Source organism: Adiantum capillus-veneris, chromosome 30, assembly GCF_014529385.1.
Source record: "Adiantum capillus-veneris isolate H3 chromosome 30, ASM1452938v2, whole genome shotgun sequence".
Lineage (NCBI taxonomy): Eukaryota > Viridiplantae > Streptophyta > Polypodiopsida > Polypodiales > Pteridaceae > Adiantum > Adiantum capillus-veneris.
This window is the reverse complement of record NC_140960.1, coordinates 64,302,572-64,328,268: the sequence shown is the minus strand read 5'-3', so window position 1 is coordinate 64,328,268 and position 25,697 is coordinate 64,302,572. Positions and strand designations below refer to the sequence as shown.

The window sequence follows — 25,697 nt, the reverse complement described above, 5'->3', positions numbered from 1 at the left end:
TAACACACTTCCAATCGAGGTGTGCGCGCAAGCATCCGCAACCGCCAATGAAATGGCCGATATGGAGCCTGCATCTTACGACAATGAGCTTGTATCTCAGGTCAACAACATAGACTGTCAAGAATTGCATTCATGCATCTCAACTCCATCCATAAGAACCCATGATACAAAGCATACTGTACAGATGGAAGATATTAGCCTAGAGATCTGCACCCTCATCCTCTGCACAAGTACAATTCTCGGGCCTTTGACATCTCTTGCTTCATCGGCAAGGTCTGCTCCTCGCAATGTGTCTGATTGGAGACTCATGCAAAGGATTGGAAGGATGAGGAATCTCTTGTGACTCTTCATGTATGCTTAGAGGATAATTGCTCTGTACAATGTCGTTCTCACTCTGGATCGGTCAAAAATTGTGTAAATGCCTCTTGCAACTCCAAGCCTTTCTCAAAAAACATGTCTCTCTCTCTCTCTCTCTCTCTCTATGTCTCCCCTACGTGTATGTATGTGTGTATGTGTCTACACTCCAATGCAACAAATGGGACCATTTTCCTCTGTTTCTATGACTAAGTGTAAGCATCTCTCTCTCTCTCTCTCTCTCTCTCTCTCACACAGGTAGTGCCACCGTTGGCAAGTTAGTGCCAACCTTGTTTAAAGGAAAGAAGCCGCCGCCTCGCGAAATTGTAGTCGTCGTCAGACGTTGTCACGTTGCAGTTCCTTGCATGCGACGTGGTGGGCCCGAAGTGCAGAAAGAGGAGCGTATCTCGATCGCAGCGTGCAGAGGAGAGAGAAAGGGGAGCGTGTGGCAACGCAGAATTGTTTCTTTTTTCTAAGGAGCAAGGTGAGTGAAGTGGTTACGGGAGCAATTGCAGGGTAAATAAGAGTGAAGAGAGAAGGAAGGATAAGCTTTTTGGTATCTAATAAAGTTAAATAAAGTAATGTAATCAAATAGATTTAATCTTTAGCTTTCTCTGTGGTATCGAGCTCTTGTTTTGTTTTATGGGCGAGCTTTTGCTATCTAATGAAGTTACATAAAGTTATGTGATCAAATAGATTTAATCTTTAGTCTTTCTCCTTGGTACCGAGCTCTTGTTTTATGGGCGAGCTTTTGCTATCTAATAAAGTTGAATAAAGTAATGTAATCAAATAGATTTAATCTTTAGTCTTTTTCTTTGGTACCGAGCTCTTGCTTTTGACCTCCAGCGTCTCTGATGCGCGTGTGATTGTGTGGTTGCGGTTTGGTAGGGAGACAGGCGAGTTGTTTTACACACAACCTTTTGATTTTGAGCCACCCGCTTGTTCAGTGATGTACCTGATGACCGTTTCCAAATGGACTCCTCCTGCCTCCTCCTCGGAGGATTTCTCACCATACTCCGGTTTCGTAGCAGGCACGGCAGGCTTCGTTGGCAGTGGCAATAGGTAATCAATCTTTCCTTCTTTTCGTTTTTTCTCTTAAATTTCATGCAATCTTTTAATTGAGTGTATAGTTTATGCTAACGTAGGCAAACGTATACGAGTATGGAAGTATATTATAATTTACGATTGAGTGTTCGTTATCTTGCTTGAATTCCTTGTAGTTTTCGAGAGGTAGAGGAGGATACATGTTTAAAACTAGTATCCTTCATCCAATTTCGGCTTAGGAGAGGTGATCTGGTTCTAGACAAGAAGCCGCTGGCCATCGACCTTGACGTTTATGCTCGGGATGTCATCAGAGTTGATGGACCCATTACGTATCGTGTCTTTGCAGACATCGAGGGGGTAAGTAGTTCTTTAAGCGATAAGTATATTCAAATATATGTGTAACGTTTAACTTTTGTTTCTTGTTTGTCAGGATGTGCTTCATCGTTTGGGGTACATTGGAAAGGGCAGCGAATCCTGGAGGGTGTATGATCTGCCTCGATTCGTCTCTCTTAGTTAGGAAAACGTAGAAAACGTAGATATGGCTACGAAAACGTAGTCGGTCTGTCAAGCAGAGCAAGGCTGAAAACGTAGATGCTGATGGACAGCGATGGAAGCACTCGATGTGACAAGGGAATGGCCGAGACGAGGCTCATTGGGCTGCCAAAGTCCTGGGCTGCAGCGGAGAGGCTAGCGTTAGTAGATTTGGGCTGGTTTTGCAGCGAGGAAAAGAGCTAAAAACTGAAAACGCTGGGCTGATCTACAGTTTCAGGAGGTTGCTTGCGATGAAAGAGCAAAAAACACAAAGGGCTGATCTACAAAATCGTTGGGGCTGCTGGTCTTTGCCGGCGCTATTTCTCATGAGTAAAAACGCTAGCTGATCTACTGCTTTCATATGATTTTTGAGTCAAGTCGGGAGAAATGTGCAACGGAGTTTTCTAATGCTAACTCACTATTTAGTGACCCATTTGAGATTTGTACTTTGCAGTGAGTAACGATAAGAAATATTGGAAGGGGCGCTAGTCTTTGGGGTGTGTGCATCTTGGCGCAGAACTCTGTCGTGCTCTCTCTCTCTCTCTCTCTCTCTCCCCCGCCAAGCTCTGCAATTTTGCAGGTTCTCTTCATGTGTTGCTATTGAATTCTCACTTGGAATGCCCAAGCTTGTAATAGTGGCATCAACGCTCAGAAAGATTCTTCTTTTATAGAGGATCCGATCCCTTTGCACACACATGGGTTCTTGCGGAGAATCCATAGAGACAACACCTCTCAGCGAAGAGGCGAAGAAAAGTTGAAAATCGGCCCGGGAACTAAAGAAAACAATTAAGATATGGGCAAGTTTTCGGCTGGGAAGTTTGCCATAGCGAAGTACAAACGTCAACTGCAAGTTGACACATGTGAAAAAACTGGTCAAGTACTCCAAAAACTTGAATTTTGTTAAACACCTGACGATTGATGAGATTCACATGAGATGGCTTGAGACCATAGACTCTCCTCTTAGGTCAAGAAGAAAGCTGAAAGGACAGATGAGTGCAGACTGTACTCGTAGAAAGAGCTGGACAAAGATCTTGAAAAGAAGGTGAACCAGATAATGAAAGGCTTGAAGCACTCTCGAAAGAAGAGAAAATCGGTGGATTTTTTTGGTTATTTAGAGTCGCTTTTGACGTTGCAAGCAGATCCAAGAGGCGTGTTCGTTTCGACGATGACCCAAATCTCTCTTCGTCTTTTGAGAGTTTTGACAGTTCGTCGTTCTCCAGTTCTAGTGAGGATGAGAAAAGGCGGAAGAAGTGGAGAAAAAGAAAGAAAAGCAGATTTATGAAAAAGTCTAGAAAGCATGGGAGGCCATCTAGGAGTTCAGAGGAGGAGAGCTCGTCCTTTTTTGATAGTGAACAGATGAGCAAGAAGACAGCATGGGACAAACACTTAGTACAGTTTGGTTGGAGTTCACACTGGACGGTTAGTATAGTTGGGCTGGAGTTCGCCCTGGAGGGGGGCTTTCACATGGTCAGTGACATGTGGCAGGGATACATGTGGTGGTCTGGTCGACACCGTGCACGGACCGCCACCGCCACAGTTTGGAGATAAGACTTAGCTGGACCGGATTTTTGTTAGCCATTGGTGGCTCCTTATGGTGGTACATATGTGTGGTTGGTTCCAGTTGTCTGATATCAGATTATCATGGTCGGGAGTTCTTGAGTCTAGTATTTTGAGTTCATACACAGTATGTCTGCACCATCCCTGCACTGTTAAGCCTTGACACCCCCGTTGTATCCATGAGTTCTGGGCTGGAGCTGAGTGTGCTACCATGCCAAAGTCTGAATTGGTTTCTTTGAGTTAGTCGATGTTTATGCTGTTCAGGCTCTGCTGCTGAGTCTTGCCGTTGTTGCTCTGTTATTATTGTCTTCTGTCTTTTCATTCTGTGGAGTGAGATCTCACGCACATTGCACTGAGGAGCATCCACTATAGAGAGCACGACACATTATCTCTGCTACAGGTGCTCTCATTTTTGGCACGCCCAGTGGGACCTTAACTGAAGTCTCACTCCGTGGAAAGTCAAGTCGAGGAGCTACTGGGTTTAAGCTCTCTGTATTGGTGCTGCTTCAGCTTTGTCGAGTCTAGTTTCACCTTGACTTCCTCAGTTCTAGACCTGCTTGTCTAGTCTCTCGTCCTGGTCTAGTAGTCTCTCGGCTTGGTCTAGTCCTCTCTCGTCCAGGTCTAGCCAAGTGGTCTAGTCCACTCCCCTTGGTCTAGTGGAGTTTGGACCAGTGTTCAGTAAGTTACAGGTCTTCGTTCCCAAAGCTTGGGTGGGCTTTTGGTTACTGCATGACACATACAAGGCAGTCGAAAGAGCGACAAAGCCCACTACTAAGTCCTCTGAAGTACTACCACAGGAAGCGTCAACCCTTCGTGCCAAGCAGAAGTCCACTAGCCCCATTACCCCTACCTTCTTCTCACGCAACTACCTCCATTCCCTCAACCGGTTCTACACCTCCCCGGTCACCCCCTCCAGTAAAGTTCTCGCTGTGTTACAACAAGCCCTTGAGCAACAAGCTCTTGCACAGACAACCATGGAGGAGCTCTCAAGCGTTTTGGCTAAGGTGAATATCAAGTTTCCAACTTTCAAAGGTCTCTCCACAGAGGATGCCGATGACCATGCCCGGAGATTTATTTCCTTGTGCAGGGGTCGTGGCCTCAACAGAGAAGACGCCTACCTGGTACTCTTCCCATCCACCTTGGATGAGTTAGCAAGATAAGTGGTACAATCAGTTTGCAGAGAAACACTTTGCGACTTGGGCTACATTACGACAACAATTCTGTGAAGCTTTCAGACCAGGGGACTTCTAGGAGAAGGTCCTGGATGAGTTGGCCAACCTGATGCTCCAGCCAAGGACTTTTGCAGAGCTCATGACCAGAACAAAGTCTTTGGTGCCCAAGCTTCCTCAACAACCGGATGAATTTATGGTTAAGAAGCGGGTGGAGAAGGCTCTTCCCAAAACTTCCCAGCAAAAACTTCGAGTGAGTCTCTGACCTCACGACACTTTGGAGGAGCTTGTCGCGGCTGCTACTAGGATAGAAGGAGCTAGGAAGTTGTTCACCGACTCCCCTTAGGTAGAGACCCCCTCAGTTTTTTTTGAAAGTCCTGATTTTTTACTTCTTTACGTAGGGAACATGAAGCCCTGAAGTTACAACGAACTCTTCAAGAGGAGAGATCATTCTCTCTTCGACAGGAGAAGCCTCCTTATCAAGAGGCCTTGGACCAGATCAAGCGCGAGCTAGAAGAGCTTCGGATTCAGCAGGAGTCTAAGGCAGTGGTCAGGTGTAGCTCATGCCGCTCGCCAGGGCACCCTCCACATGAATGCCCTCTTCAGACTTATTGCCATTTTCTGTGAAAAGTTTGGAGATGAGGACAAGGATTGCTACTACCTCAAGGGATTACAACAAATACAACAAATTCTTGGTCCTACTCTTCAACAAGGGCCAGTACCTGCATCCAACATGGTTTCCCCCTATGGCCATCCAAACCACATGCCACCTTTGCTGACAGCCCCTCCTATGCAAGGTATGTAGAGTACTTTTCCCTCTCAGAGCTTTTATCATACCCATGCTCCCTCATCCCCTCAAAGCTTCTACGCCTCCACCTCCAACTCCATGCACCAGGAGTAAGGACCACCTCGTGAAACCGGCCCGTAGGGTAGACTTTGGCTTTCACGCGAAATTCTTTACTTTTGACACACACAGAGAGAACGTGCAAAGGAATCTTGCGACGGGAATTAACACTTAAGCACACACACGGCTTGGAAGCTAGAATGCTCCAAGCAGACAGCGACAACCTGTAGGCCCCAAAATTGGCGCCCCTTTCGGTATTTCTTTATTCTTTGAGAGGGTAAATTACAAAGTAAGATCCTGGGAATCCTTTACCTGTATCACACTAGATACTACCTAGTTTGGCCAAATTTTGGCAGCATAACAACCCCAAAACTTGCGTGAAATCAATTCCCCTGCTGGATCTCACTTGCACTGGCATAAACCCTCTGATTCCTGCCCAAAAACAGTAAATTCAGCTCGCTGTATTTACTGGTTTTTGCCCTGTTTTCAGCCCCAAACAGTCCCCTAGCTGTCCTCTGCCAGTGGGGCACGATTCCCAAGTGTTTTGGCGTCCGTATGGCTGAAAAACAGGCAATTTTCTGCGCATACACAGCATTGAATTTGCACCTGTACGGTGAGGTTATGACCCTCACCGGTGCTTGCTTTGGAGTAGCAGCTAACTACCCCTGTTCCTGCTCAAGGAGGCTCTTGCCTCAGCACAAAAGCATGAACCCACACAACTGTACATGAGTCAAATGAAGAGCCCTCTTGTGGGGTATCACATAACTGCACGTAGGGGAGAGAGAGAGCAGTGTGTAGCGTGCAGGGCATTGTAGCGCGGATAATGTGTCGTGCTCTCTACAGTGGGTGGTCCTCAGTGCAATGTGCGTGACAATCTCACTCAAACAGACTGAACAGAAAGGAAACAATAGACATCAACAGGGCTCACAAAGACACAACAACAGACCAGAACATATGACTCGACTATCTCAAAGAATGATACAAACTCTGGCGTGGTAGCACGCTCAGCTCCGGCCCAGGACTCACAGGTACAATGGGGGTGTCGAGGCTGAGATGTGCCGGGATGGAGAAGACGTGCTCTGTGTATGGACTCTATTAATACGACTACGTGAAGCTCCGAGGTGAAGAAGATAATCCCGATGACCAACCGCTACTACTCATATGTAATACCATAAAGAGCCACCAACGGCTCATAAATGTCAGGCATGTGGTGACCTGGCTACGATGTCCACTAGACCACCATCGGTACCCTGCCACGTGTCACTCCCCAGCCCAAAAGGTCCGTCTAGTGTGAAACAGCCTAGACGAACTGTACTAACTGTGTCCTGTGAAAGTGACACTGTAGCCTACGACGGGTTGCCCGCCACAAGACCGCTCACCGTCTCGGTGACAGGAAATACTGAAAAAACTGTAAAAGAAAACCATTAGGTACTGCATCTGTACATCTTTCTTGAAGCAGGTTCTAGGCCCAAAAGTGGAGTTTAAACACACTGCACTGCTTGCAAACGTTTTAAGCCTTTGAATAGGCGGGACTTAGTATGATTGCATAATCCAAGAATCCCAATTGGCAAAACAGAATAAAGCTCCACAACAAAGGCAACCAAGTGAATTTTTGAAAGCCACAAGGAAACAGCCAGAAGGCTCTTAAGCTTGCTCGTTTGTTTTAAGCCTATCTCCACCATGCTTCTCTTGGTCAAAGAGGGCAATCTCAAGCTCATGCGGACCATCAAGGATCTCGAACAGGAAGCTTTCATTCCAAATTGGGCTTTTCCCACCATCCTTCACAATTTTGCTTTTTTGCTTTTGCTCCCCGATAGACAACACGGCATAAGGATTTGATTTGCTGAGGAATTTGACATCCTTGAGGTCATGGCCCTTGATGAGCTCGATTTCGACAGTACCCTCAGGCATGGTGAAGGCGGGGAGGGTAGAAAAAGCAATGGAAAGGCAGAGGCAGCAAGCAAAAGCACAGAGTAAAGGAGCGAGAAGCAAAGAAATGACATAGATCAAACAAGCAGAAGGGAAAGCCGACAATGAGTGTGAGTGGGTGTGTGCTGGTGAAGGGGGGGACTAGAGATGGTGAGAGGGGACGAGGGGGTGTGAGGGGGAGGGTAGGGGTGAGGGGGAAAGGTTAGGGGCGAGGGCTGGTGAGGGGGAGGGTGGGGGCGAGGGGGAAAGGGTAGGGGCGAGGGGAAGGTGAGGGGGCGAGGGATTAAGGGGGAGGGTAGGGGCGAGGGGGGATGGGTAGGGGCGAGGGGAAGTGAGGGGGTGGGTAGGGGTGAGGGGGCGAGGGCTTAAGGGGGAGGGTAGGGGTGAGAGGGGGTGGGTAGGGGCGAGGGGGAAAGGGTAGGGACGAGGGTTGGTGGCGAGGGCTTAAGGGGGAGGGTAGGGGCGAGAGGGGGTGGGTAGGGGCGAGGGGGAAAGGGTAGGGACGAGGGCTGGCGAGGGGGAGGGTAGGGGCGAGAGGGGGTGGGTAGGGGCGAGGTAATGTGAGGGGGTGGGTAGGGGCGAGGGAAAGTGAGGGGGCGAAGGCTTAAGGGGGAGGGTAGGGGCGAGGGGGGAGGGGGAGGGTAGGGGCGAGAGGGAGTGAGGGGGTGGGTAGGGGCGAGGAAATGTGAGGGGGAGGGTAGGGGCGAGGGGAAGGTGAGGAGGCGAGGGCGAGGGGGAGGGACAAGGGCGAGGTGTGTTGAGGGGGCGAGGGCGAGTGGGTAGGGGGCGAGGGACAAGGACGAGGGGTAGGGCGAGGGGTGAGTAGGCAGGGGTTAGGGGGAGGGCGAGGGCGAGGCCTAGGTAGGGTGAGGGCGAGGGGTAGATAGGGGGCGAGGGGTAGGTGAGGGGGAACTAGGGGTAAGGGAGCAAGTCACGACTCCTCAATGCAGCACAGGGATGCAGCTCACCCATCAAGGGGACTCTACTGCATACCAACTCACGCCCTGCAGAACCATCTCAACCTACTGTTTCCCTTGAGTGTGGCAGTGATGACAACAGGGATGGGTCGCCTTTGGCATGTCGGTATGAGAGCCATTTGGGATATGCTTCAATACACCTGGTCAATGTCACTCTCTTCTCCACCACACTTGTCTTTGTCAGTACTATCTACTTCATGACACGGCCATACCCTGTGAATATGGTGTACTTCTCTTGCTATAAGGCGTCCAAAAAGGACATGTGCAGTAATGAGGATTTCATAAGATACTCTGCTGCCATGGGTGCCTTCAATGATAAGAGCTTGCAATTTCAGCATAGGATTTGTGAGCGATCTGGGCTTGGTGAAGAGACATATTTGCCGCTTGCTGTGATTAGGGAGTCCCTTAATCCATGTATGGCAGAGACACGTCTTGAAGCAGAACGTTTTATGTTTGGCGCTCTTGATGATCTCTTTGCCACTACCAGTGTGAACCCTAAGCATGTGGGCATTCTGATTGTGTGTAGGGTTGAGGGGATAGGGGTAGATAGGTACACGTAAGGAGCAGACAGCTATCATCAGCAAGACAGCTATCATGATCTTGTAATTCATCTTACAGGACGGGCTTTGTGAAGGGAGTTTGCTAGACACAGAGGAGAGCTTTGTTCTGGTCGGAGAAGCAGACACCAAAGGAGTTGATGTTTGAGGGGGAGCGAACTCCAGTAGAGGAGATTTCTTTCTGCTTCTATACTTCTTCATAGGCTCAGGTGGCTCATTAGGTTTAGTTACTATGGAAACTTTTGAAGAGAGTGTACCTTCAGGCAAAGAGTGAATAGAGACTCCATAACAAGGCATAGATTTGGTAGCCTCCAACCACTCCAGCAGATCTTCGTCTGACCCTTCAGGTGTAGTAGGCTGTTCTTGTTCAGGGTTCGTTTCCATTGACAAAGAAACTTGTTGCACCACTGGATCCATACCTCCTTCTAAGAGAATGGGTTGCATCGGGGAGCCAGAAGTATGTATCCACATTGCATCGTTTCTCCAATCATGGAGTGCTTTAGTGTGTCGCAGCCATGGTCTTCCAATAAGCAAGGGAAATCCTCCCTCAACCTGGGGAAGAGGAACCACCACAAAATCCAAGTTAAAAGTAAAGTTTTGTACCTGCAGAGGCACATTGTCCACGATGCCCACTGGGTATATTGTCCGTTGGTCGGCCAATGTAACTGTGAAGGGAGCTGGGCGAGTAGGCTGTAGACCTAGAGCTAACATAGTGAACTCGGGAATCAGGTTGATGCCAGATCCACCATCCACTATCACTCCCGAGAATTGCCAACCCAAAACGGACACTGTCACGCGAGGGCTTTTATAATCAGTGAGTGGAGCAGTAGGATTGGATATCATATAGGACTTTCATGGTCGCACTGGGAGGTGCCCGCCACTAGGACTTGCTAAGTGATTGAATAACAACAAGGGTGTCACTTCTAAAACTTGCATCTAGCCGCAGCATGTCATAGAGGGACACTTGTTGGAAAGTGTTCTTCAAGACTGTCTCTGTTGTAAGCTTCTCTTTTTCTACCTGTTGTTTCTCTGGTACCTTGATCTTCTGTAGATCGGAAACTGCTTCCAAGAAAGCTTCATCAATATCTGAGAGCAAAGATTTGGATTCCTTCATGGCACTGGGGGATGGCTTGTTAACAGCTGCAGGCAGGGTATCCATTGGTGTGAGAATGTGTGGAGGAGTTGAACTTGATGGAATGCTAAAACCGAGAGCGGCTCTCTGGGCCCTGGTGAGGACGCCCCATGGCTCCTCTGCCAATTGCGGCGGCTTATTTTGAGGGGTAACCACGTGGGTAGAAGGGGGCGGCTGAGAAACAGTGCTCACTGCTATCAAGTTGAGCTTGGGAAAGGCAAACTCCTTCTGGCTTTGACTTGAGTTCGAAGCCGTGGATGCACGAAGTCTAGGGAAATCCATACTGTACTGATCCTTCGTTTCAGGGCAATGATGGCAAGGAGGGGACCCTTCTGGCAGAGGGCATTTGCTTTGGTAATGCCCATATTCCTCGCATCTGTAGCACAAAATGGGCCGATTCAAAGGGCGAGTCGAAGGGCGAGGTGGTCCTTGCTCCTGGTGCATTGAGTTGGAGGTGGAGGCATAGAAGCTTTGAGGTGATGAGGGACCAAGGGTATGATAAAAGCTATGAGAGGGAAAAGTGCTCTGCATACCTTGCATAGGAGGGGCTGTCAGCAAAGGTGGCATATGGTGTGGATGGCCACAGGGAGAAACCATGTTGGATGCAAGTGCTGGCCCTTGTTGAAGAGTAGGACCAAGACTTTGCTGTATTTGTCGCAATCCCTTGAGGTAGTAACAGTCCTTGTCCTCATGTCCAGATTTTTCACAGAAGTGGCAGTAAACCGGAAGGGGGCATGCTTGTGGAGGGTGCCTTGGAGAGCAGCATGAGCTACACCAAATCGTAGCCTTAGTCTCTTGATGACACTTGAGCTCTTCTAGCTCGCGCTTAATTTTTTCCAATGCCTCGTGATGTGGAGGCTTCTCTTCTCTAAGAGAGAAGGACCTCTCCTCTTGAAGAGCTCCCTGTAACTTTAGGGCTTCCAGTTCCCTGCGTAAAGAAGTTAAAGGATCAGGACTTTCCAAAAACACAGAGGGGGTCTCTATGTGAGGGGGGTTGGAGAACAGCTTCCTAGCCCCCTCTATCCTCGTAGCAGCTGCGATGAACTCCTCCAGAGTGGCGTCGGGTCGGAGACTCTCGTAGTTTTTGCTGAGAAGTTTTGGGAAGCGCCTTCTCTACCCATTTCTTAACCATAAATTCACCTGGTTGCTGGGGAAGCTTGGCAACCAGAGACTTGGTTTTCATCATAAGTTCTGCAAAAGTCTCCTCTGGCTTGAGCACCATGTTGGCCAACTCATCCAACACCTTCTCTTGGTAGTCACCTGGCCTGAAAGCTGCACAGAAGTTGTGTTAAGGTCGCCCAAGTTGCAAAATGGTTCTCTGCAAACTGGCTGTACCATTTGTTTGCTAAGCCATCCAAGGTGGATGGAAAGAGTACCAAATAAGCATCTTCCCTGTTAAGACCACGACCCCTACAGAGAGATACAAACCTCCTTGCATGGTCGTCAGCATCTTCTGAGGAGAGTCCTTTGAATGTAGGGAACTTGATGTTTACCTTAGCCAAAACGCTAGCCAACGGCTCCATGGCCCCTTGCTGAGCCTGTTGCTCAGTAGCCTGCTGTAGCAGAATAGGAGAGAGCTTTACTGGAGAAAGTGATCTGGAAGATGTGAAACTGGAGGGAGGAATGGGTGATGTCGTATGTGGAGGTATGGGTGATGAGGTTGATGGACTTCTAACAGGTTCCAAGGGTCGTCTTCTGTTGTAGTACTTCAGAGGACTCGGGAGTGCGCTTTGACGCTCGACTGACCGCCTTGTATGGGTCATGCAGGGACCACCAAACCAACCAAGCTTTGGGCAAGAAAACCTTGAACTGGCTGAAGACTGGTCTAGACTCTACTAGACCAGGCTGGACCAGGGACGAGGACTAGACCAGGGACGAGGAGGTCTAGAAAAGGGACGAGGACAGGTTGGACCAGGGCAAGAGATGACTAGGGTGAGAGAGGACTAGACCAGTTGGACCAGGCGAGAGGAGAAAAGTGCAAGGCAAGGTCGGCGAAGCTAGATAGACCCAACTAGCTTCAAGATTTGCACCTGACAGAGTGAGATTTCAGTTGAAGTCCCACCGTGATCGCCAAAATGAGAGCACCTGTAGCGCGGATAATGTGTCGTGCTCTCTACAGTGGGTGGTCCTTAGTGCAATGTGCGTGACAATCTCACTCAAATAGACTGAACAGAAAGGAAACAATAGACATCGACAGGGCTCACAAAGACGCAACAGTAGACCAGAACATATGACTCGACTATCTCAAAGACTGTTACAGACTCTGGCTTGGCAGCACGCTCAAGCTCCAGCCCAAGACTTACAGGTACAATGGGGATGTAGAGGCTCAGATGTGCCGGGATGGAGAAGACGTGCTCTGTGTATGGACTCTATCAAGACGACTACGTGAAGCTCCGAGGTGAAGAAGATAATCCCGATGACCAACCGCTACTACTCATATGTAACACCATAAAGAGCCACCAACGGCTCATAAATGTTAGCCTTGTGGTGACCTGGCCACGATGTCCACTAGACCACCGCTGGTACCCTGCCACGTCACTCCCTAGCCCAAAGGGTCCGTCCAGTGTGAAACAGCCTAGACCAATTGTACTAACTGTGTCCTGTGAAAGTGACATTGTAGCCCGCTATTACAGGCATCACTCCTGGCACCACACTGTACATAAGAGGGAAAGAAAGCACTCCATAGCTCTTAACCTGTGACAAAATGCATAATGAAGCCTCTCCCAGCTTAAAAATCAGCGCCCTTTTTCTGCATGAGGTAAGTTCATGAAAAATTGACACTTGGCGCATTTACAAGCTCTTGCCCGTTTCGGGTTTGCCGCCTAAAAATCTCCCGACTAGTCGCCCAGTTGACTTCGCGGCAGAGTTGTAAAATGTTCCTCTAGTCATACCGGAGGTAATGATGCGAACACATTTCACGGCCCAGAATAGCAGTTCCCTAAATTTTAGGAAATGATTCCGTTGGGCTCCCCGTGGTCATCTGACCATCTATCCTCATTGGGACCGCATCCAAAAGTGCAATGTGGCCCAACTATCGGATATTTTCTGTTGGTGATCCCACCTTGACTTTACGCCTTTATTGAGTGTACTTCCTAGTATCCACCAACTTGCTAAGTGCGATGGGGGGACCTACTTGATCTTGAACTGAGCCTAGACATCCTTTTACTTTACGAATTCCAGTGCCGACCAACTTCCCGTCTGCGGGTGAAACTACCGTTCACATTGGCCATACAATGTCTGACCATTTGCAACTTCAAAAAGAGGGTCTCAAAAATTAAACAGAACTCATTGGAAACAAACCAACAACTAAGGTTAGCAGTTGCCACGTCCTCGTGACACCTCGCCCTTCGACTCGCCCATTGAATCGGCCCATTTTGTGCTACAAATGCGGGGAATATGGACATTACCAAAGCAAATGCGCCCTGCCAGAAGGGTCCCCCCTTGTTGTCATTGCCCTGAAGCGGAGGATCACTACAGTAAGGATTGTCCCAAACTTCGCGCATCCACGGCTTCAAGCCCAAATCAAAGCCAAAATGAGTTTACCTTTCCCAAGTTCAAGCAGGTACAGGAGCCCACTGGTGTTCTCACTCGGGCCCAGAGGGCATCCTTGGGTCTCAGCCTTTCAACCAATTCCCCTCTTCCGCCCACGATCCCACCTATGGATACCACACTTCCAGCTGTCGACAAGCGATTCCCTCGTGCCAAGCAAGGATCGTCGTCTCTGCTCTCAAATGTTGATGAAGCTTTCTTAGAAGCAGTAGCCGACCTACAACAAATTAAGGTGCTTGAAAAACCACTTGTATAAAAAGAAAAGCTTACAGCAGAGACAATCTTGAAGAACACATTTCAAAAAGTGTCGCTCTATGACATGCTGCGGCTAGATCCGAGTTTTAGAAGTGACACCCATGTAGTTATTCAGTCACTTTACCCCGGAGCTGGTCCTAGTGGCGGGCATCTCCCAATGCAACCATCAGAGTCCTATATGATATCCCATCCCGCTGCTCCTCTCACTGATTATAGAAGCCCTCGTCTCACCGTGTTCGTCTTGGGGCAACAATTCTTAGGAGTGATAGTGGATGGTGGATCTGGCATCAACCTTATGCTGAGTTCACTATATTGGCTTTAGGTCTATAGCCTACCCGCTGTGCTCTCTTTATAGTTACATTGGCCGACCAAAGGACAGTCTACCCAGTGGGCATAGTGGACAAAGTGCCTCTGCAGGTACAAGACTTCACCTTTAACTTGGATTTTGTTGTGGTTCGTCGTCCCCAAGTTGAGGGCAAATTTCCTTTGCTCATCGGCAGACCATGGCTACACCACACTAAAGAGCTTCATGATTTGTCACGTGACACATCCAACCGTATGTGTCCGTGGACAAGCTACAACATGATCAGGGTTCAGTTCGGTTCAGTCAGTCTAGAATAGGAAGTGATCTGGCACTTTTGTGAGTCTGTTCGCAGACCGTGCATGCCCAGACACTTAGTGTAGATGCATATCCTCTGGTTGCACACAACATGATCATAAGCATTCCCATCAGAATCCTTCAGGGGAATTTTCAGTGTATTTAGCCTATTTTACCTAGTTTTGACATTTTTCACTTATTATTTTTAAGTGACTTTTGTTGGAAAGTAGGTAGGGCAAATTGAGTAAGCTTGTATATAAGCAAACCAAAGCTAGCCTATTTGGCAGAAGAGGTAGCAGGAGCTCCACGCTCAACAGGCAACTTCTCAGCAAAAACCCCCCAAGAGACCTAGTGTTTTTGGAGCAGAGCCATCACCTAGCGTTTTCATCACCAGATCAGCTAGCGATTTTCTTTTGCAGATTTCGGCGACAGCAGAACCTCAGAGAAGCCTAGCGTTTTGCATTTTGCAGAGCAACTTGCGACAGCAGTGGAATTTCAGCCCTAGCGTTTTTGGTTTGTAGATCAGCCCCGGCGTTTTGCAGCTTAACCGTGACGGAACAACAAGGAGCATAGGCGTTTTCAGTTTTCAGCAGTTAGCACCTGCAGATAAAGTCCCGAACCTCGCAGATCTCACCTTCCCGTAGCAGTTCCTCGCCGCACGGTTAGTTTCCGCAAGGTTTATAGTTTCAGCTCGGAAACGCAGATTTCAGCATTTGCGTTTTCAGCGCGTCGTCGTCGCATCGTCGTCATCGACATAGAGTCAGAATTTAGCAGATAGAAGATTTGCAGATTTCAGCCCATAGCGTTTTTGGACAGCAGTAGGAAGATTGCAGATTTCAGCCCTAGTGTCGGCCTCGTCATCCTTGTCGTCGTTGTCAACATAGCCTAGACTTGCATTAGTCACATGTATTCACTTTGTACCAGATTGTGCAATCATAAGTAGATTACTCTCGCCGACGAGAGTGGGGCCTTCGGAGGAGGGTTTTACAACATCTCTGGTGTCGTATCTCTCTTCTCTCTCTATCTCTCAGTCTCATACACTTGCACGGACAGTGTCCTCTCACTTTGTTGTGATCATAGCATTCTCTCATTAAGAACGGAAGGCTCTACATTCCATAAGAACAAAAGGAACCTTGAGCACAGTTCGGAGCACTCATCTTGAGCAAAGCGCAAACATTCATTCCGTTGCACCTAACATGATTGTGGTTCGTCTTCCCCAGGTAGAGGGCGGATTTCCTTTGCTCATCGGCAGACCATGGCTATACCACACTAAAGAGCTTCATGATTGGGGAAACGACGCCATGTATCCTTCTGGCTTCCCAATGCAACCCATTTTCTTGGAAGGAGGCATTGTCACAAACTGATGATGTGGCATGACCCTGCGGACAGCTAGCTATTGACGTCGACAACGTATGGACCTATTGACGTGGCACTGTACGGATGCCCGCTTTTTGCACTGACATGCTGATGTGACAGCTGTACAGAAATTCCGCAAATTGCTTTTTGTTGGCAGATTTTGAGATTGAAGCTTTTGGAACTCAATTGCTTTTGAGTTTAACGCTTTTGGGGCTCTGTTTTTAGCATCCCTTGTAATGTTTATAAGTGACCCAAGGGTCTCACTTCTCAGAGCATCTGGATGTAGAGTCTAAGAGCGAGCGCTTGCGGGAGTTGTCCTTTGCTCGAAGATTAATATAAAAAGAAATACTGCGAGGGGCGCCAGTCTTTGGGGCCAATCTCTCTTGGCATGGAACTATGCCGGGCCGTGTTGACTCTTGAATTGTGAAGTGTTTTGAAGTGAATCTCTTTTGTGTCACGACACAATCTAGACGTGGGGTGTCTAAGTTTGTTATAGTGGTATCAGAGCACGACCAATTTCTCTTCTATCGGGAAATCCGATCCTTCTTCTCGCGGCACATATGGATTTCGAAAAGAATTAGTCGACCTCTTCTGCCATCGCTAAGGCGGGAGGAGGCAATATAGAAAATTCAAGCGACTTAGCAGAGACTGAGTACGGGCCACCCCGGCCCACACAGTACGAACTTATGGAGATGCAACATCGACAGCAGGTTGACGAGTGCGCAAAGCAGATGCTTCATTTTGCTAAGGATCCCCAATATGCAAAATTTTTGACCGAGCAGTTGATGGCTGAAGTGCATACCCAGTGGCAGAAAGCCATCGAGCCACCAATCAAACCGGCAATCAAGAAGCCTCCTACTCTGAGGATGTTCACACTGAAGAAGTTCATAATGTGGTCCAGACGCAAATTAGTCAGCTTCTAGACACAAAGAAGCCATCGAAGAAGCAATTGAAGAAGCGCACGAAGGGGAGTGACTACCCTGGTTACTTGTGCCGTTAATCTTCTTTTGCATCTGCACAAAAACAAAAGAAGCGTGTGTGTTTTGAAGAACTACTCAATTCTTCTTCCTCTTCTTCTGACTGTTCTTCTAGCTCTTCCTCTTTCGATTCGATCGAGGACGACAGAAAGGGCAAGAAGCGAAGCAAAAAACAAAGCTTTGGAAAGAACAAGAAAAAGGCAAAGAAGATCAGATTCCGACCAATTTTTGATAGTTCTACGGAGGAGTTATCCTCTGACAGTTCGGACTCCGACGACCACATGTTTTATGCAAAGAGGAAACACTTTTACAGAGCCAACCAATATGATTTCTTCGAAGATAAGAGCAAGAAGACAAAGGAATTCAAAGAGGGTGGACAATCAATAAAATTTGAATCCTTTTCTGGATTCCGAGATGCTCCGAGGGCTTTGGCTTTCATTCAGCAGTTTGACATAGCCTTCTCCGGAGGGCATTACTCAGAGTACTCCAAAGATTAGGAGGGCAGCATCGTCTTTAAAGGAAATTGCTCGAACATGGTGGTCCACTCTTCTTTTGAGGAAAGAAGCTCCGACAAAGTGGTTGAAGTTCAAATGACTTTTTATTTCTTCTCGGTTGACCAAGGAGTACGAACGAGATGTGAGAACCGCTTGGAACTATTTTCGGATAACCAAGGGTGACACTTTGGACGCATATTGTGAGAGGTTTTGGGATTCTTTTCTACCGACCTCTTCGTTTAAAAAGGTCTCTTTTGAAGAACAGATTGAGCGGTTTTGCTGCGGACTTCCTACAGAGATCCGAGATTACTGCCTTGAACAAAAGTCTTAGTCTATACAACAACTAATGGGACATGCGAAACGGGGATTCTCGATACATTCGGGAAATTTGATCTACCCCATTGATGAAGTTTTGACTCAGAAGATGAGACAGACCTCAACCGATGAAAACAGAAAGAAAAAGAATTCCCGGAAAAAAAAAGATGCACGACCCCGATTAACTGCAGAAGAGAGAACTGACTACCTCAAAGAGGGGAAGTGTTTTGGTTGAGGGCACCTCTCCGCAAAGTGCCCCAAAAGGCACAATGAGGACAAACTGAAGACAGGCCAGAGAGTTCTAGAGCAGGGGAGGAACATGGCAGAAAAGGCAAGATGAAAGCAGAACTGGTACCGGATTGCATAAGAGCCGACCCAAGCCAGATGGATGAAAGTACAAAACTTTGCCGTGCATGGGGCAAAGTGAAAGATCAGGAAGCCCTTATCTTTTTTTATGGAGGAGCCAAGGCAAACTTCATTTCACTTGAATTGGCGGTGCGGCTTGAGATTACGTCCAACAGGATGGGACCACCGGCAGAGGCAGTTTTAGCGGCACCCGGACGTGATGTAGCCATTACACCTGTCATTGACAAACTTCGTTTGCATTGTGAGGGGTATTTAGGGCTATACATCATGCCTTTGAAAGGGTGTGAGGTCCTCTTAGGAATCCCTTGGTACCATAAGAATAACGCCGTGGTCGACTATTGGGTAAGAAAGCCACCTCAACAAATGAGAAGGGTAGGAAAATTGTACTTGATGTAAAATTGAAGGGCGAGTCCATCCCTATTGTATCGGCTTCAGCCATTTCAAAATTAATGAAATCCAGTCTCTTTGTTTACTCAATCTATTTGAAAGAATTGAATGATGAACAACGAACGAACATGTCAGAATTGGACAAAGAACGACAAGAATTTCCGTACACACATGCTGACTCTTTCTGAGCAGGCGTGTCAGACGAGTTACCCCCATCTCGTCCTGAGGACCATACTATTGATCTGATTTCCGAAACCACACCACTGAACCGGCCACCTTACCATGTTAGCCGAGCCCAAAATGAAGAAATCATGAACCAAGTGAAAGACCTTCTTGAAGGGTCTCATCTAGCCTAGTACTTCACCCTACTGTTCTCTGATTTTATTGGTACTAAAGAAAGACGGAACTTGGAGGATGTGCATTGACTATAGAGCTCTCAATAAAATCACTATCAAGAACAAATTCCCGATTCCCAGGATCGATGATATTCTTAGGGATCCTCTTGTTTGTACCTAGTTCTACACCCACTATTGGGCACTGACGACGTTAGTGGGAATGTCGTGGTATTTAGTCAATACTATGCATGATGGAGCTGATGGTTATATTGTCTCGTGGGTGACTACCATGAGTCTATACCTTGCACTTTCCTTCAAGGGTGAATCTGGGTATATCCTGGATTCATCTAGGTATATCCTCTTCTTTCAGCATGATTGATTTGAAAAGCGGATATCATCATATCAGAATCGCTCTGGGAGATGTCTACAAGACAGCCTTTCGGAGCATTGGTGATGTCTTTTGGATTTACCAATGCTCCAACAACTTTTAACCGAATGATGGATAGGATTTTCCGAGAGCATCGATCTTTTGTGGGCACTTTCTTTGATGATATTATAGTTTTCTCCAAGGATGAAGCAGAGCATCGACACCATCTTCTATAGGTCTTTCAGACATTGCGTGATCACATATTGGTTATTAATGCCAAAAAGAGCGAGTTTTTCTTGCCAGAGATACATTTCCTGGGATACATCGTCTCAGCAACAGGAGTACAGATGGACCCGGCCAAAATTGAGACTATCCGCGATTGGACAGACTTGAAGAATGTTCATGAAGTCAGAGGCTTTTTGGGCTTGTGTTCTTACTACCGGCGGTTCATTCATAAGTTTGCAAAGGTAGCTTCGCCTTTGCACTTATTGACTCAAGAAGGAGTCCCTTTCTCGTGGGGACCGACAGAGGTCGCCTTCAGATACCCAAGGAAAAATTGATTATTGGACTAGTGTTGGCTTTGCCAGACTTGCAAAAGCCATTCAATGTTTATTGTGATGCTTGTGGTCGTAGTCTGGGAGCGGTCTTGATGCAAGAGAGCCATGTGATTTCTTATGAAAGAAAAATGTTTTCAAGACGAGAATTGGTAGCACAGATTTGTGGGAGAGAGATATTGGCAATGATCCATGCTCTTTCACAGCGGGGCGACATTGTCTACTCGGAGCCGATTTCACGGTCTTTATCGATCATCAGAGTCTACGCTACTTCTTTGCCACAGAAGCAGCTTTCGAAAAAGCAGATGCGGTGGGCTAACATCTTGTTACAATTTCACTTTCAAATTGTCCCATGTTCAGGGACAAAAAAAACTTAGTGGCAGATGCATTGTCTCGGAAGCCCCTCGTCTTGGCTATTTCCGCGATCCATCACAGAAGCTTCGAGGATCTGGTTGACTAGTACCACATTGATCCCGATTTTACCTATGTTTTTACTCGGATACAGAATGGGGAGATAGTGCCAGGATATTCCATACGAGATGGCTACTTGATGAAGAAAACAATGTTGTGTGTTACACAGCTGTTGAGGGAAAAGGTTTTGACAGAGTGCCGAGGGCGATTACCATTCTTTCAAGAGGGGAGTGTCACAAACTAATGACGTGGCATGACCCTGCGGACAGCTGGATGCTGACGTGGACAATGTATGGACAGAGTGTTGGGATCGGGTGGTGGGTGTAATGAAGCTCAAGGAGGTTTGAGGGCTAGAGCATCCATAGATACACAGTAGAGAGAGAGAGAGAGAGAGAGAGAGAGAGAGAGAGAGAGAGAGAGAGAGAGAGAGAGAGAGAGAGAGAGAAATGAAATGATATATTAACGTCTACAAAAGGCCAAAATGACCTATGGAGTCTAGTACCAAGTCTGTGTACAAACAAAGAAAACTACAAACTAGGAGTGCTACCGACTTCTATGGGTAGTTGGTAAGGTGAGCAATGGTATAATGCCACAAAGGTACAAAATGGGGATAATTGTCACCATGATACAATATAGCAGTGACATGAAGTCTATCCTGATGGACACTCTAGGTGTCGTGCTAGAATCATGTGGATCCTGTGCCGCAATCTCCGTCGGTGCTGCGTGGCTCCCCTCCTCAGTCGTGGTCGTCTCGATCTCCCCAACTCTATAGCTCGGTCAATGAGAGTACCACTGGTGTGTGTATGGAAGGGAACCGAGCTCTGTGGTGGTGGTGACCCCTCTGCCTCTGTGGTACTCGGACTGAAGAAATCTGAGATGCGTCGCTGGGACTGTCTCTGTCTATGCCCTCTCAATAGAGAGTCTCTATGTCTCTGTATCTCAAGTATAAATAATCCAAGACATCTCTGATCTTGATATCTCATGACTCTATCTAACGAGTCAAAACCATCTCTGAATAAACAGTGAAAGCGTCCCTCTATCTCATAGTAGATTGTGCAGTGACATATGTAGTGAAACTCTGTCTCTGGCTCTGCATGGCATAACTGACATATCCTACTGTCTGCTGGTATGTCTCTGAATCTACCTGCCTCAATCCCAACCTGGTGTGAAGATGTGCGTATCTGGCCTATGGCACATCGGAACCCATGAGATAGATGTGTGTCCATGTAGCTGGGCCATGTGACAAATCCGTCTCTCGTGAGTTGGAGAAGATGCTCTCTATAGAAAGCCCTCTTCATACCCAACTCCCGTGATGGCTCTATCCATGTCCTGGTATCAAGCTGGATAAGCTCCTGCCAAATGAGTCTAGTAATTTCTATCCGTGTAAGAGCCAAAGATGGTGCATCAAGAGAATACTGGAAAGGGGGCAGCCTGTCCATGCTGAAACCATGTCTCTGAAACCATGAGCTCACTGTGCATTACCAACATGATGTATCTCCCTGTAATGCCAGCTGTCTAGCTGTCTGGATTATTCAAGAGCAACCCTAGCATATCTGTCCCTGATGGTGTCCCATAAGCTGTGTACAAATGATACTGATCTGGTAAGTGCCTCAATCTCCATAGGTGGGGCAGCCAGCTCCGCTCGTATGATGTCATGTGGAACTGAGGCCTTGGCTCTAATCAACCTAGAAATCATAGATACCAAGGGCCTCTCCATATTACTCCATCCGGCACTGTCAACAGATGGTCCCCAAACCTGAACCCCGTAGTGCATAATTGAAGCGACCAAAGTGTCGAAGAGCGAGAGCTTTGTTTGAGGTTCCCGGAACTGAACCTGCGAACAAATCCTCTCTAAACCGCCTTATCTTCGTAGAAGTAATCACTGGTGGGGGAGACTGCTCATGGAATAGACGCCAAGCCTCTCTTGAATCTCTACTAAGGAAGAGCTGATATAAATCCTGCTCCATCTGGACCAAGAAAGCTCGCTTCTTCCGTCGTACTAGTCGTCGTGTAGCAATACGAGACTGTCTATAGGTGATCACTCCCAATGCAAGCTCTCGTTGGATCTGACCTCTCCTCTGAGAAAGAGAAAGAGAAAGAGAGAGAGAGAAGGTCAACACTTAGTACTCAATATACAAATATACAATATCTTTACAACATAGCATATATCATACATAGAAGCTTTTCTTATAGAGCCCAAAGTCTATCCGGGCTGTCTTTTATAAAGATGCATATAATATCTAAGATATTACAAAGTCTTATCTTCCACCTATACATTGGATAACTAAGGGACCCATGGGTTCTCGCACCAAAGGCCACAAATTTAACAATCCTCCCCTTGGACTTTGGGCTAGGACATTACACTGAAGATCCTTATATCCACTAAGGATGACAAAGTATCCACTAAGGATGACAAGAACTATCCACGCAAGATGACAATAATACCTACCCTTGAACTAGAGAAAGTAGAAACGAATCTTCAAAGTATATTTGTAACGAAACAAACCTCCCCTTCTTCTCTTGCTTCTTCGTCTTCGACTACACGAACTGCTCCTTTCATTAGCTGCTTGCTTTTATTGTTGTTGTTGCTGTTGTTGTAAAGTTGATCCTTCGAATAGCACCTAGGAGGATGTCCCTTCTTACTGCTAGAGCTACGAAGACACAAAGAGAGCTTGTTGAGAGGAGAGGCTAGCCAGTCTCAGAGACGGATCATAGACTTCTTCTGTAGAGTGGATATTGTGCAGTGAGAGGTGCAACGACCACAACAGAGCTCATACTCTTCTCATCTAGAGGCACGCTGATCGACCGAGCGAGTGAGCTTGGGAGATCCAGCGCCCACAGCATTGGTAGAGACTACATCAGCGGATTTGGGTCACTCTGGCTCGATATGCACGACGCCCGGTCAGACTACTGACCATGGAGGAGATTGATGAGATCTGCCAGCGACCGATGATGGACTTCCTGTGATTCTAATGAGGATTGTATATCGTGCCCACTCTTGTATCTGCCCTTGTACCAATTTTGTCTCAGCCTTTGTATCAGATATTGTATGAGCGCACCCCCCCTGCCCCCCGCTCCAACTTACCATGTAGTAGGTAGGGATTTTGGATATTTTTTTCAACATCCCACTTTTTATCTTTTTTACCTAGACATTGTACTAGATTCCACCGTGTTGTAACTTTGTGGTCTCATGGGTCATTTTGGCCTTTTGAAGACGTTAATATAGCATTTCATTTCATCTCTCTCTCTCTCTCTCTCTCTCTCTCTCTCTCTCTCTCTCTCTCTCCCCATCGATGTAGATTGCGACAGAGGATCCATACCATACTGGCGCGACATAGGAGCCATCCCGACAGAGTGCTTACCTTGGAGGACATTGAACCTCTATAGCCTTTTGGATACTGATGTATATGTATATGATGCCTCTACTTCAGAGAGCTCCATTGTATCAGCTCACCCTTTGTATTCCCTTTGTATCAGCTTTCACCCCACCCTACTGACTATTTTCTTTTCATTCCTTTGTACTTTTTGTACCCAGACCTGGTATTAGATTCACCACATGTAACCTTTTGGTCTCATAGGTCATTTGGCCTTTTGAAGACGTTAATATTACATTTCATTTCTCTCTCTCTCTCTCTCTCTCTCTCTCTCTCTCTCTCTCTCTCTCTCAGGATCACAATCAGAGGTGCCTCGGATTATACTTATTGGAGCTATGCAGACATAGAGAGGACCTCTTGAGGAGGGGCCCAGAGAGGAGATTTAGCTACAGCGGCAGATTACAGATTTCTTCCGGTCACAGACAGAGGAGTCAGCCCCACAGTATAGTGGCACCAGAGGCACATTGCTTGATCGGGTGATAGAGTTGGGGCAGTCTCATCGATGTTACTCTCGGACATTGATACTCATTTTAGCTTTTATTTTACTTCATTCTACTTTATTTTGTACCCAGACATTGTATTAGATCCACCCAGATTGTATCAGTTCGGTCTCATAGGTCATTTTGGCCTTTTGAAGACGTATAATATAACATTTCATTTTCTCTCACGGATGGCATGTCTTGTTCTACCTCAGTGATCTGTTTTCTCCAGCATTGCCTTAGGTGTTCTTGTGGGTTAGAGGATTCTATCAGAATCGAGCAAGGTCGGAGTCAAGGTATCCACCAGAACGGAAGCCAATCCGTGTCATTATCGCTTCTTCTGCTGTCTATTTCTGACCGTCTGGATGTCTAATTTTCAAAGAAAAAACAAATCATAGAAGATGCATTTGTATTGCATAACGCCAGCTGTGAAGGGAGGTTGTTTCTGCATTTAGAGCATTTGATGTCAATGTTTCAAACCCTATGCTGCTTGTTGTAGCTTAGGGGGTTGTATGAAATCATTGAAGGAAGTCAAAAGCACCGTATAAAACTGTCAATTTTTCTTTCTTATTTTAGTAATGTTTATGGGATTTTGCAAAACAGGATAATTGGATGATGATGATGATATGGGTGCTAAGGATGATGATGCTCACTTGCCACCTCACAAGGTTCTCACAAGGAGAGAATTGTAAAGGACTTGGGCGGACACTGAAAGGCAGAGAGCTGTGGATATCACTGATTGATCTGTGGAATTTTTAATCTTGTCCTAATTTCATGGATCAATTTCTTTCCATCTGGGGACCTTAGCTTATCAAGCTTAAGCAACTTGATTTTCCTCGTTGCTGGCTTGTTTTTGCAAGTCGGTAGATCCAAGTTGCAGCTCCACACATTCAGGGTTACATTTCTCTGGCATGCGGTTTTGAAACTAGAGACTTCGGCATACATACATTTTTATATGAAAAAATCAACTTTTGTATATGAAAACAGAGGTGCTGAAATCCTAGGGTGCCCTGTATCTAACTTGATCAAGCTCAGGTTGGAGTCATAAAGTTGTGAGTACTGCCAAGTTTTGTGGTAGGCCCCAATTGCCATAATGTTACAGAGTGCGAAATTTAGCTGTTACAAATGCATCGAAGTCGGTAGATGTTACTATGTTTTCTCGTATGCAAGAGCTGATTTGTGGCTGTTTTTTTCATTCCTTCCCTTTAGAGATAAGGAACTTCCCACAATGTGTGATAAGCTTCACTAGTCAAGTGTGATGCTCAGCCTTGTGCCTGATTAGCAATGATCTAATTGCTGTTTGGATTTCTTACACTCTCAGCATGCCATCAAATTGCAGCCAATGAATCACGCTTGTTGCTCGTGAGATCTTGGTTGTTGTAGACTCCCAGGTGTTTATGTTGCCGGGGCTTTTGCCTTTGGCTGCTGAGCCCAAAGGTGCATGCGTGTTCTTTGATGGGATTGCTCCAAAAGATGATTTCTGTTCTTGTGTAGGATGGAATATGTCAAGGAAAAGTCATAGTATTCCCTAAACTTTTCCAGCATCTCTCTCTCTCTCTCTCTCTCTCTCTCTCTCTCCCGGGGTGCACGTAGTCGCTTGTGTAGTTGGGTAGGGGCCGGAATCCCTTCCCCCATTATAGATAGTATAGATTAGAACTGTTTCATGACCTTTTGACCCGAGAGTCATGGTGTTTCAATTTCATATTGCGATCATTGATCTATCCCAAGCTTTTTCTTGTATGTTTTAAGTCCCATGGTCATGATGTCAAATTGTTTGCGTCAAAAA

General features: G+C 46.8%; 1 protein-coding gene across 3 annotated transcripts; it reads left to right on the top strand.

The window, feature by feature from the left end:
• The first annotated feature begins 3 nt into the window (after positions 1-3).
• LOC147418095 (uncharacterized) lies at positions 4-25,037 on the top strand. Of its 3 annotated transcripts, XM_086506951.1 has the most exons (5): positions 4-230; positions 832-838; positions 1,243-1,416; positions 1,575-1,755; positions 1,829-3,753. In XM_086506951.1, exons 1-5 carry the CDS (start codon positions 53-55, stop codon positions 1,913-1,915), a joined length of 627 nt encoding a protein of 208 aa, XP_086363077.1. In that variant the 5' UTR covers positions 4-52; the 3' UTR covers positions 1,916-3,753. The 3 variants fall into 3 exon arrangements, 1 of the variants encoding a protein (XP_086363077.1); XR_015187288.1 differs by lacking the exons at positions 4-230; positions 1,575-1,755; positions 1,829-3,753 and adding an exon at positions 24,515-25,037 and having other exon boundaries at positions 411-838; positions 1,302-1,416; XR_015187287.1 differs by lacking the exons at positions 4-230; positions 1,575-1,755; positions 1,829-3,753 and adding an exon at positions 24,515-25,037 and having other exon boundaries at positions 452-838.
• The last annotated feature ends 660 nt before the right edge of the window (positions 25,038-25,697 follow it).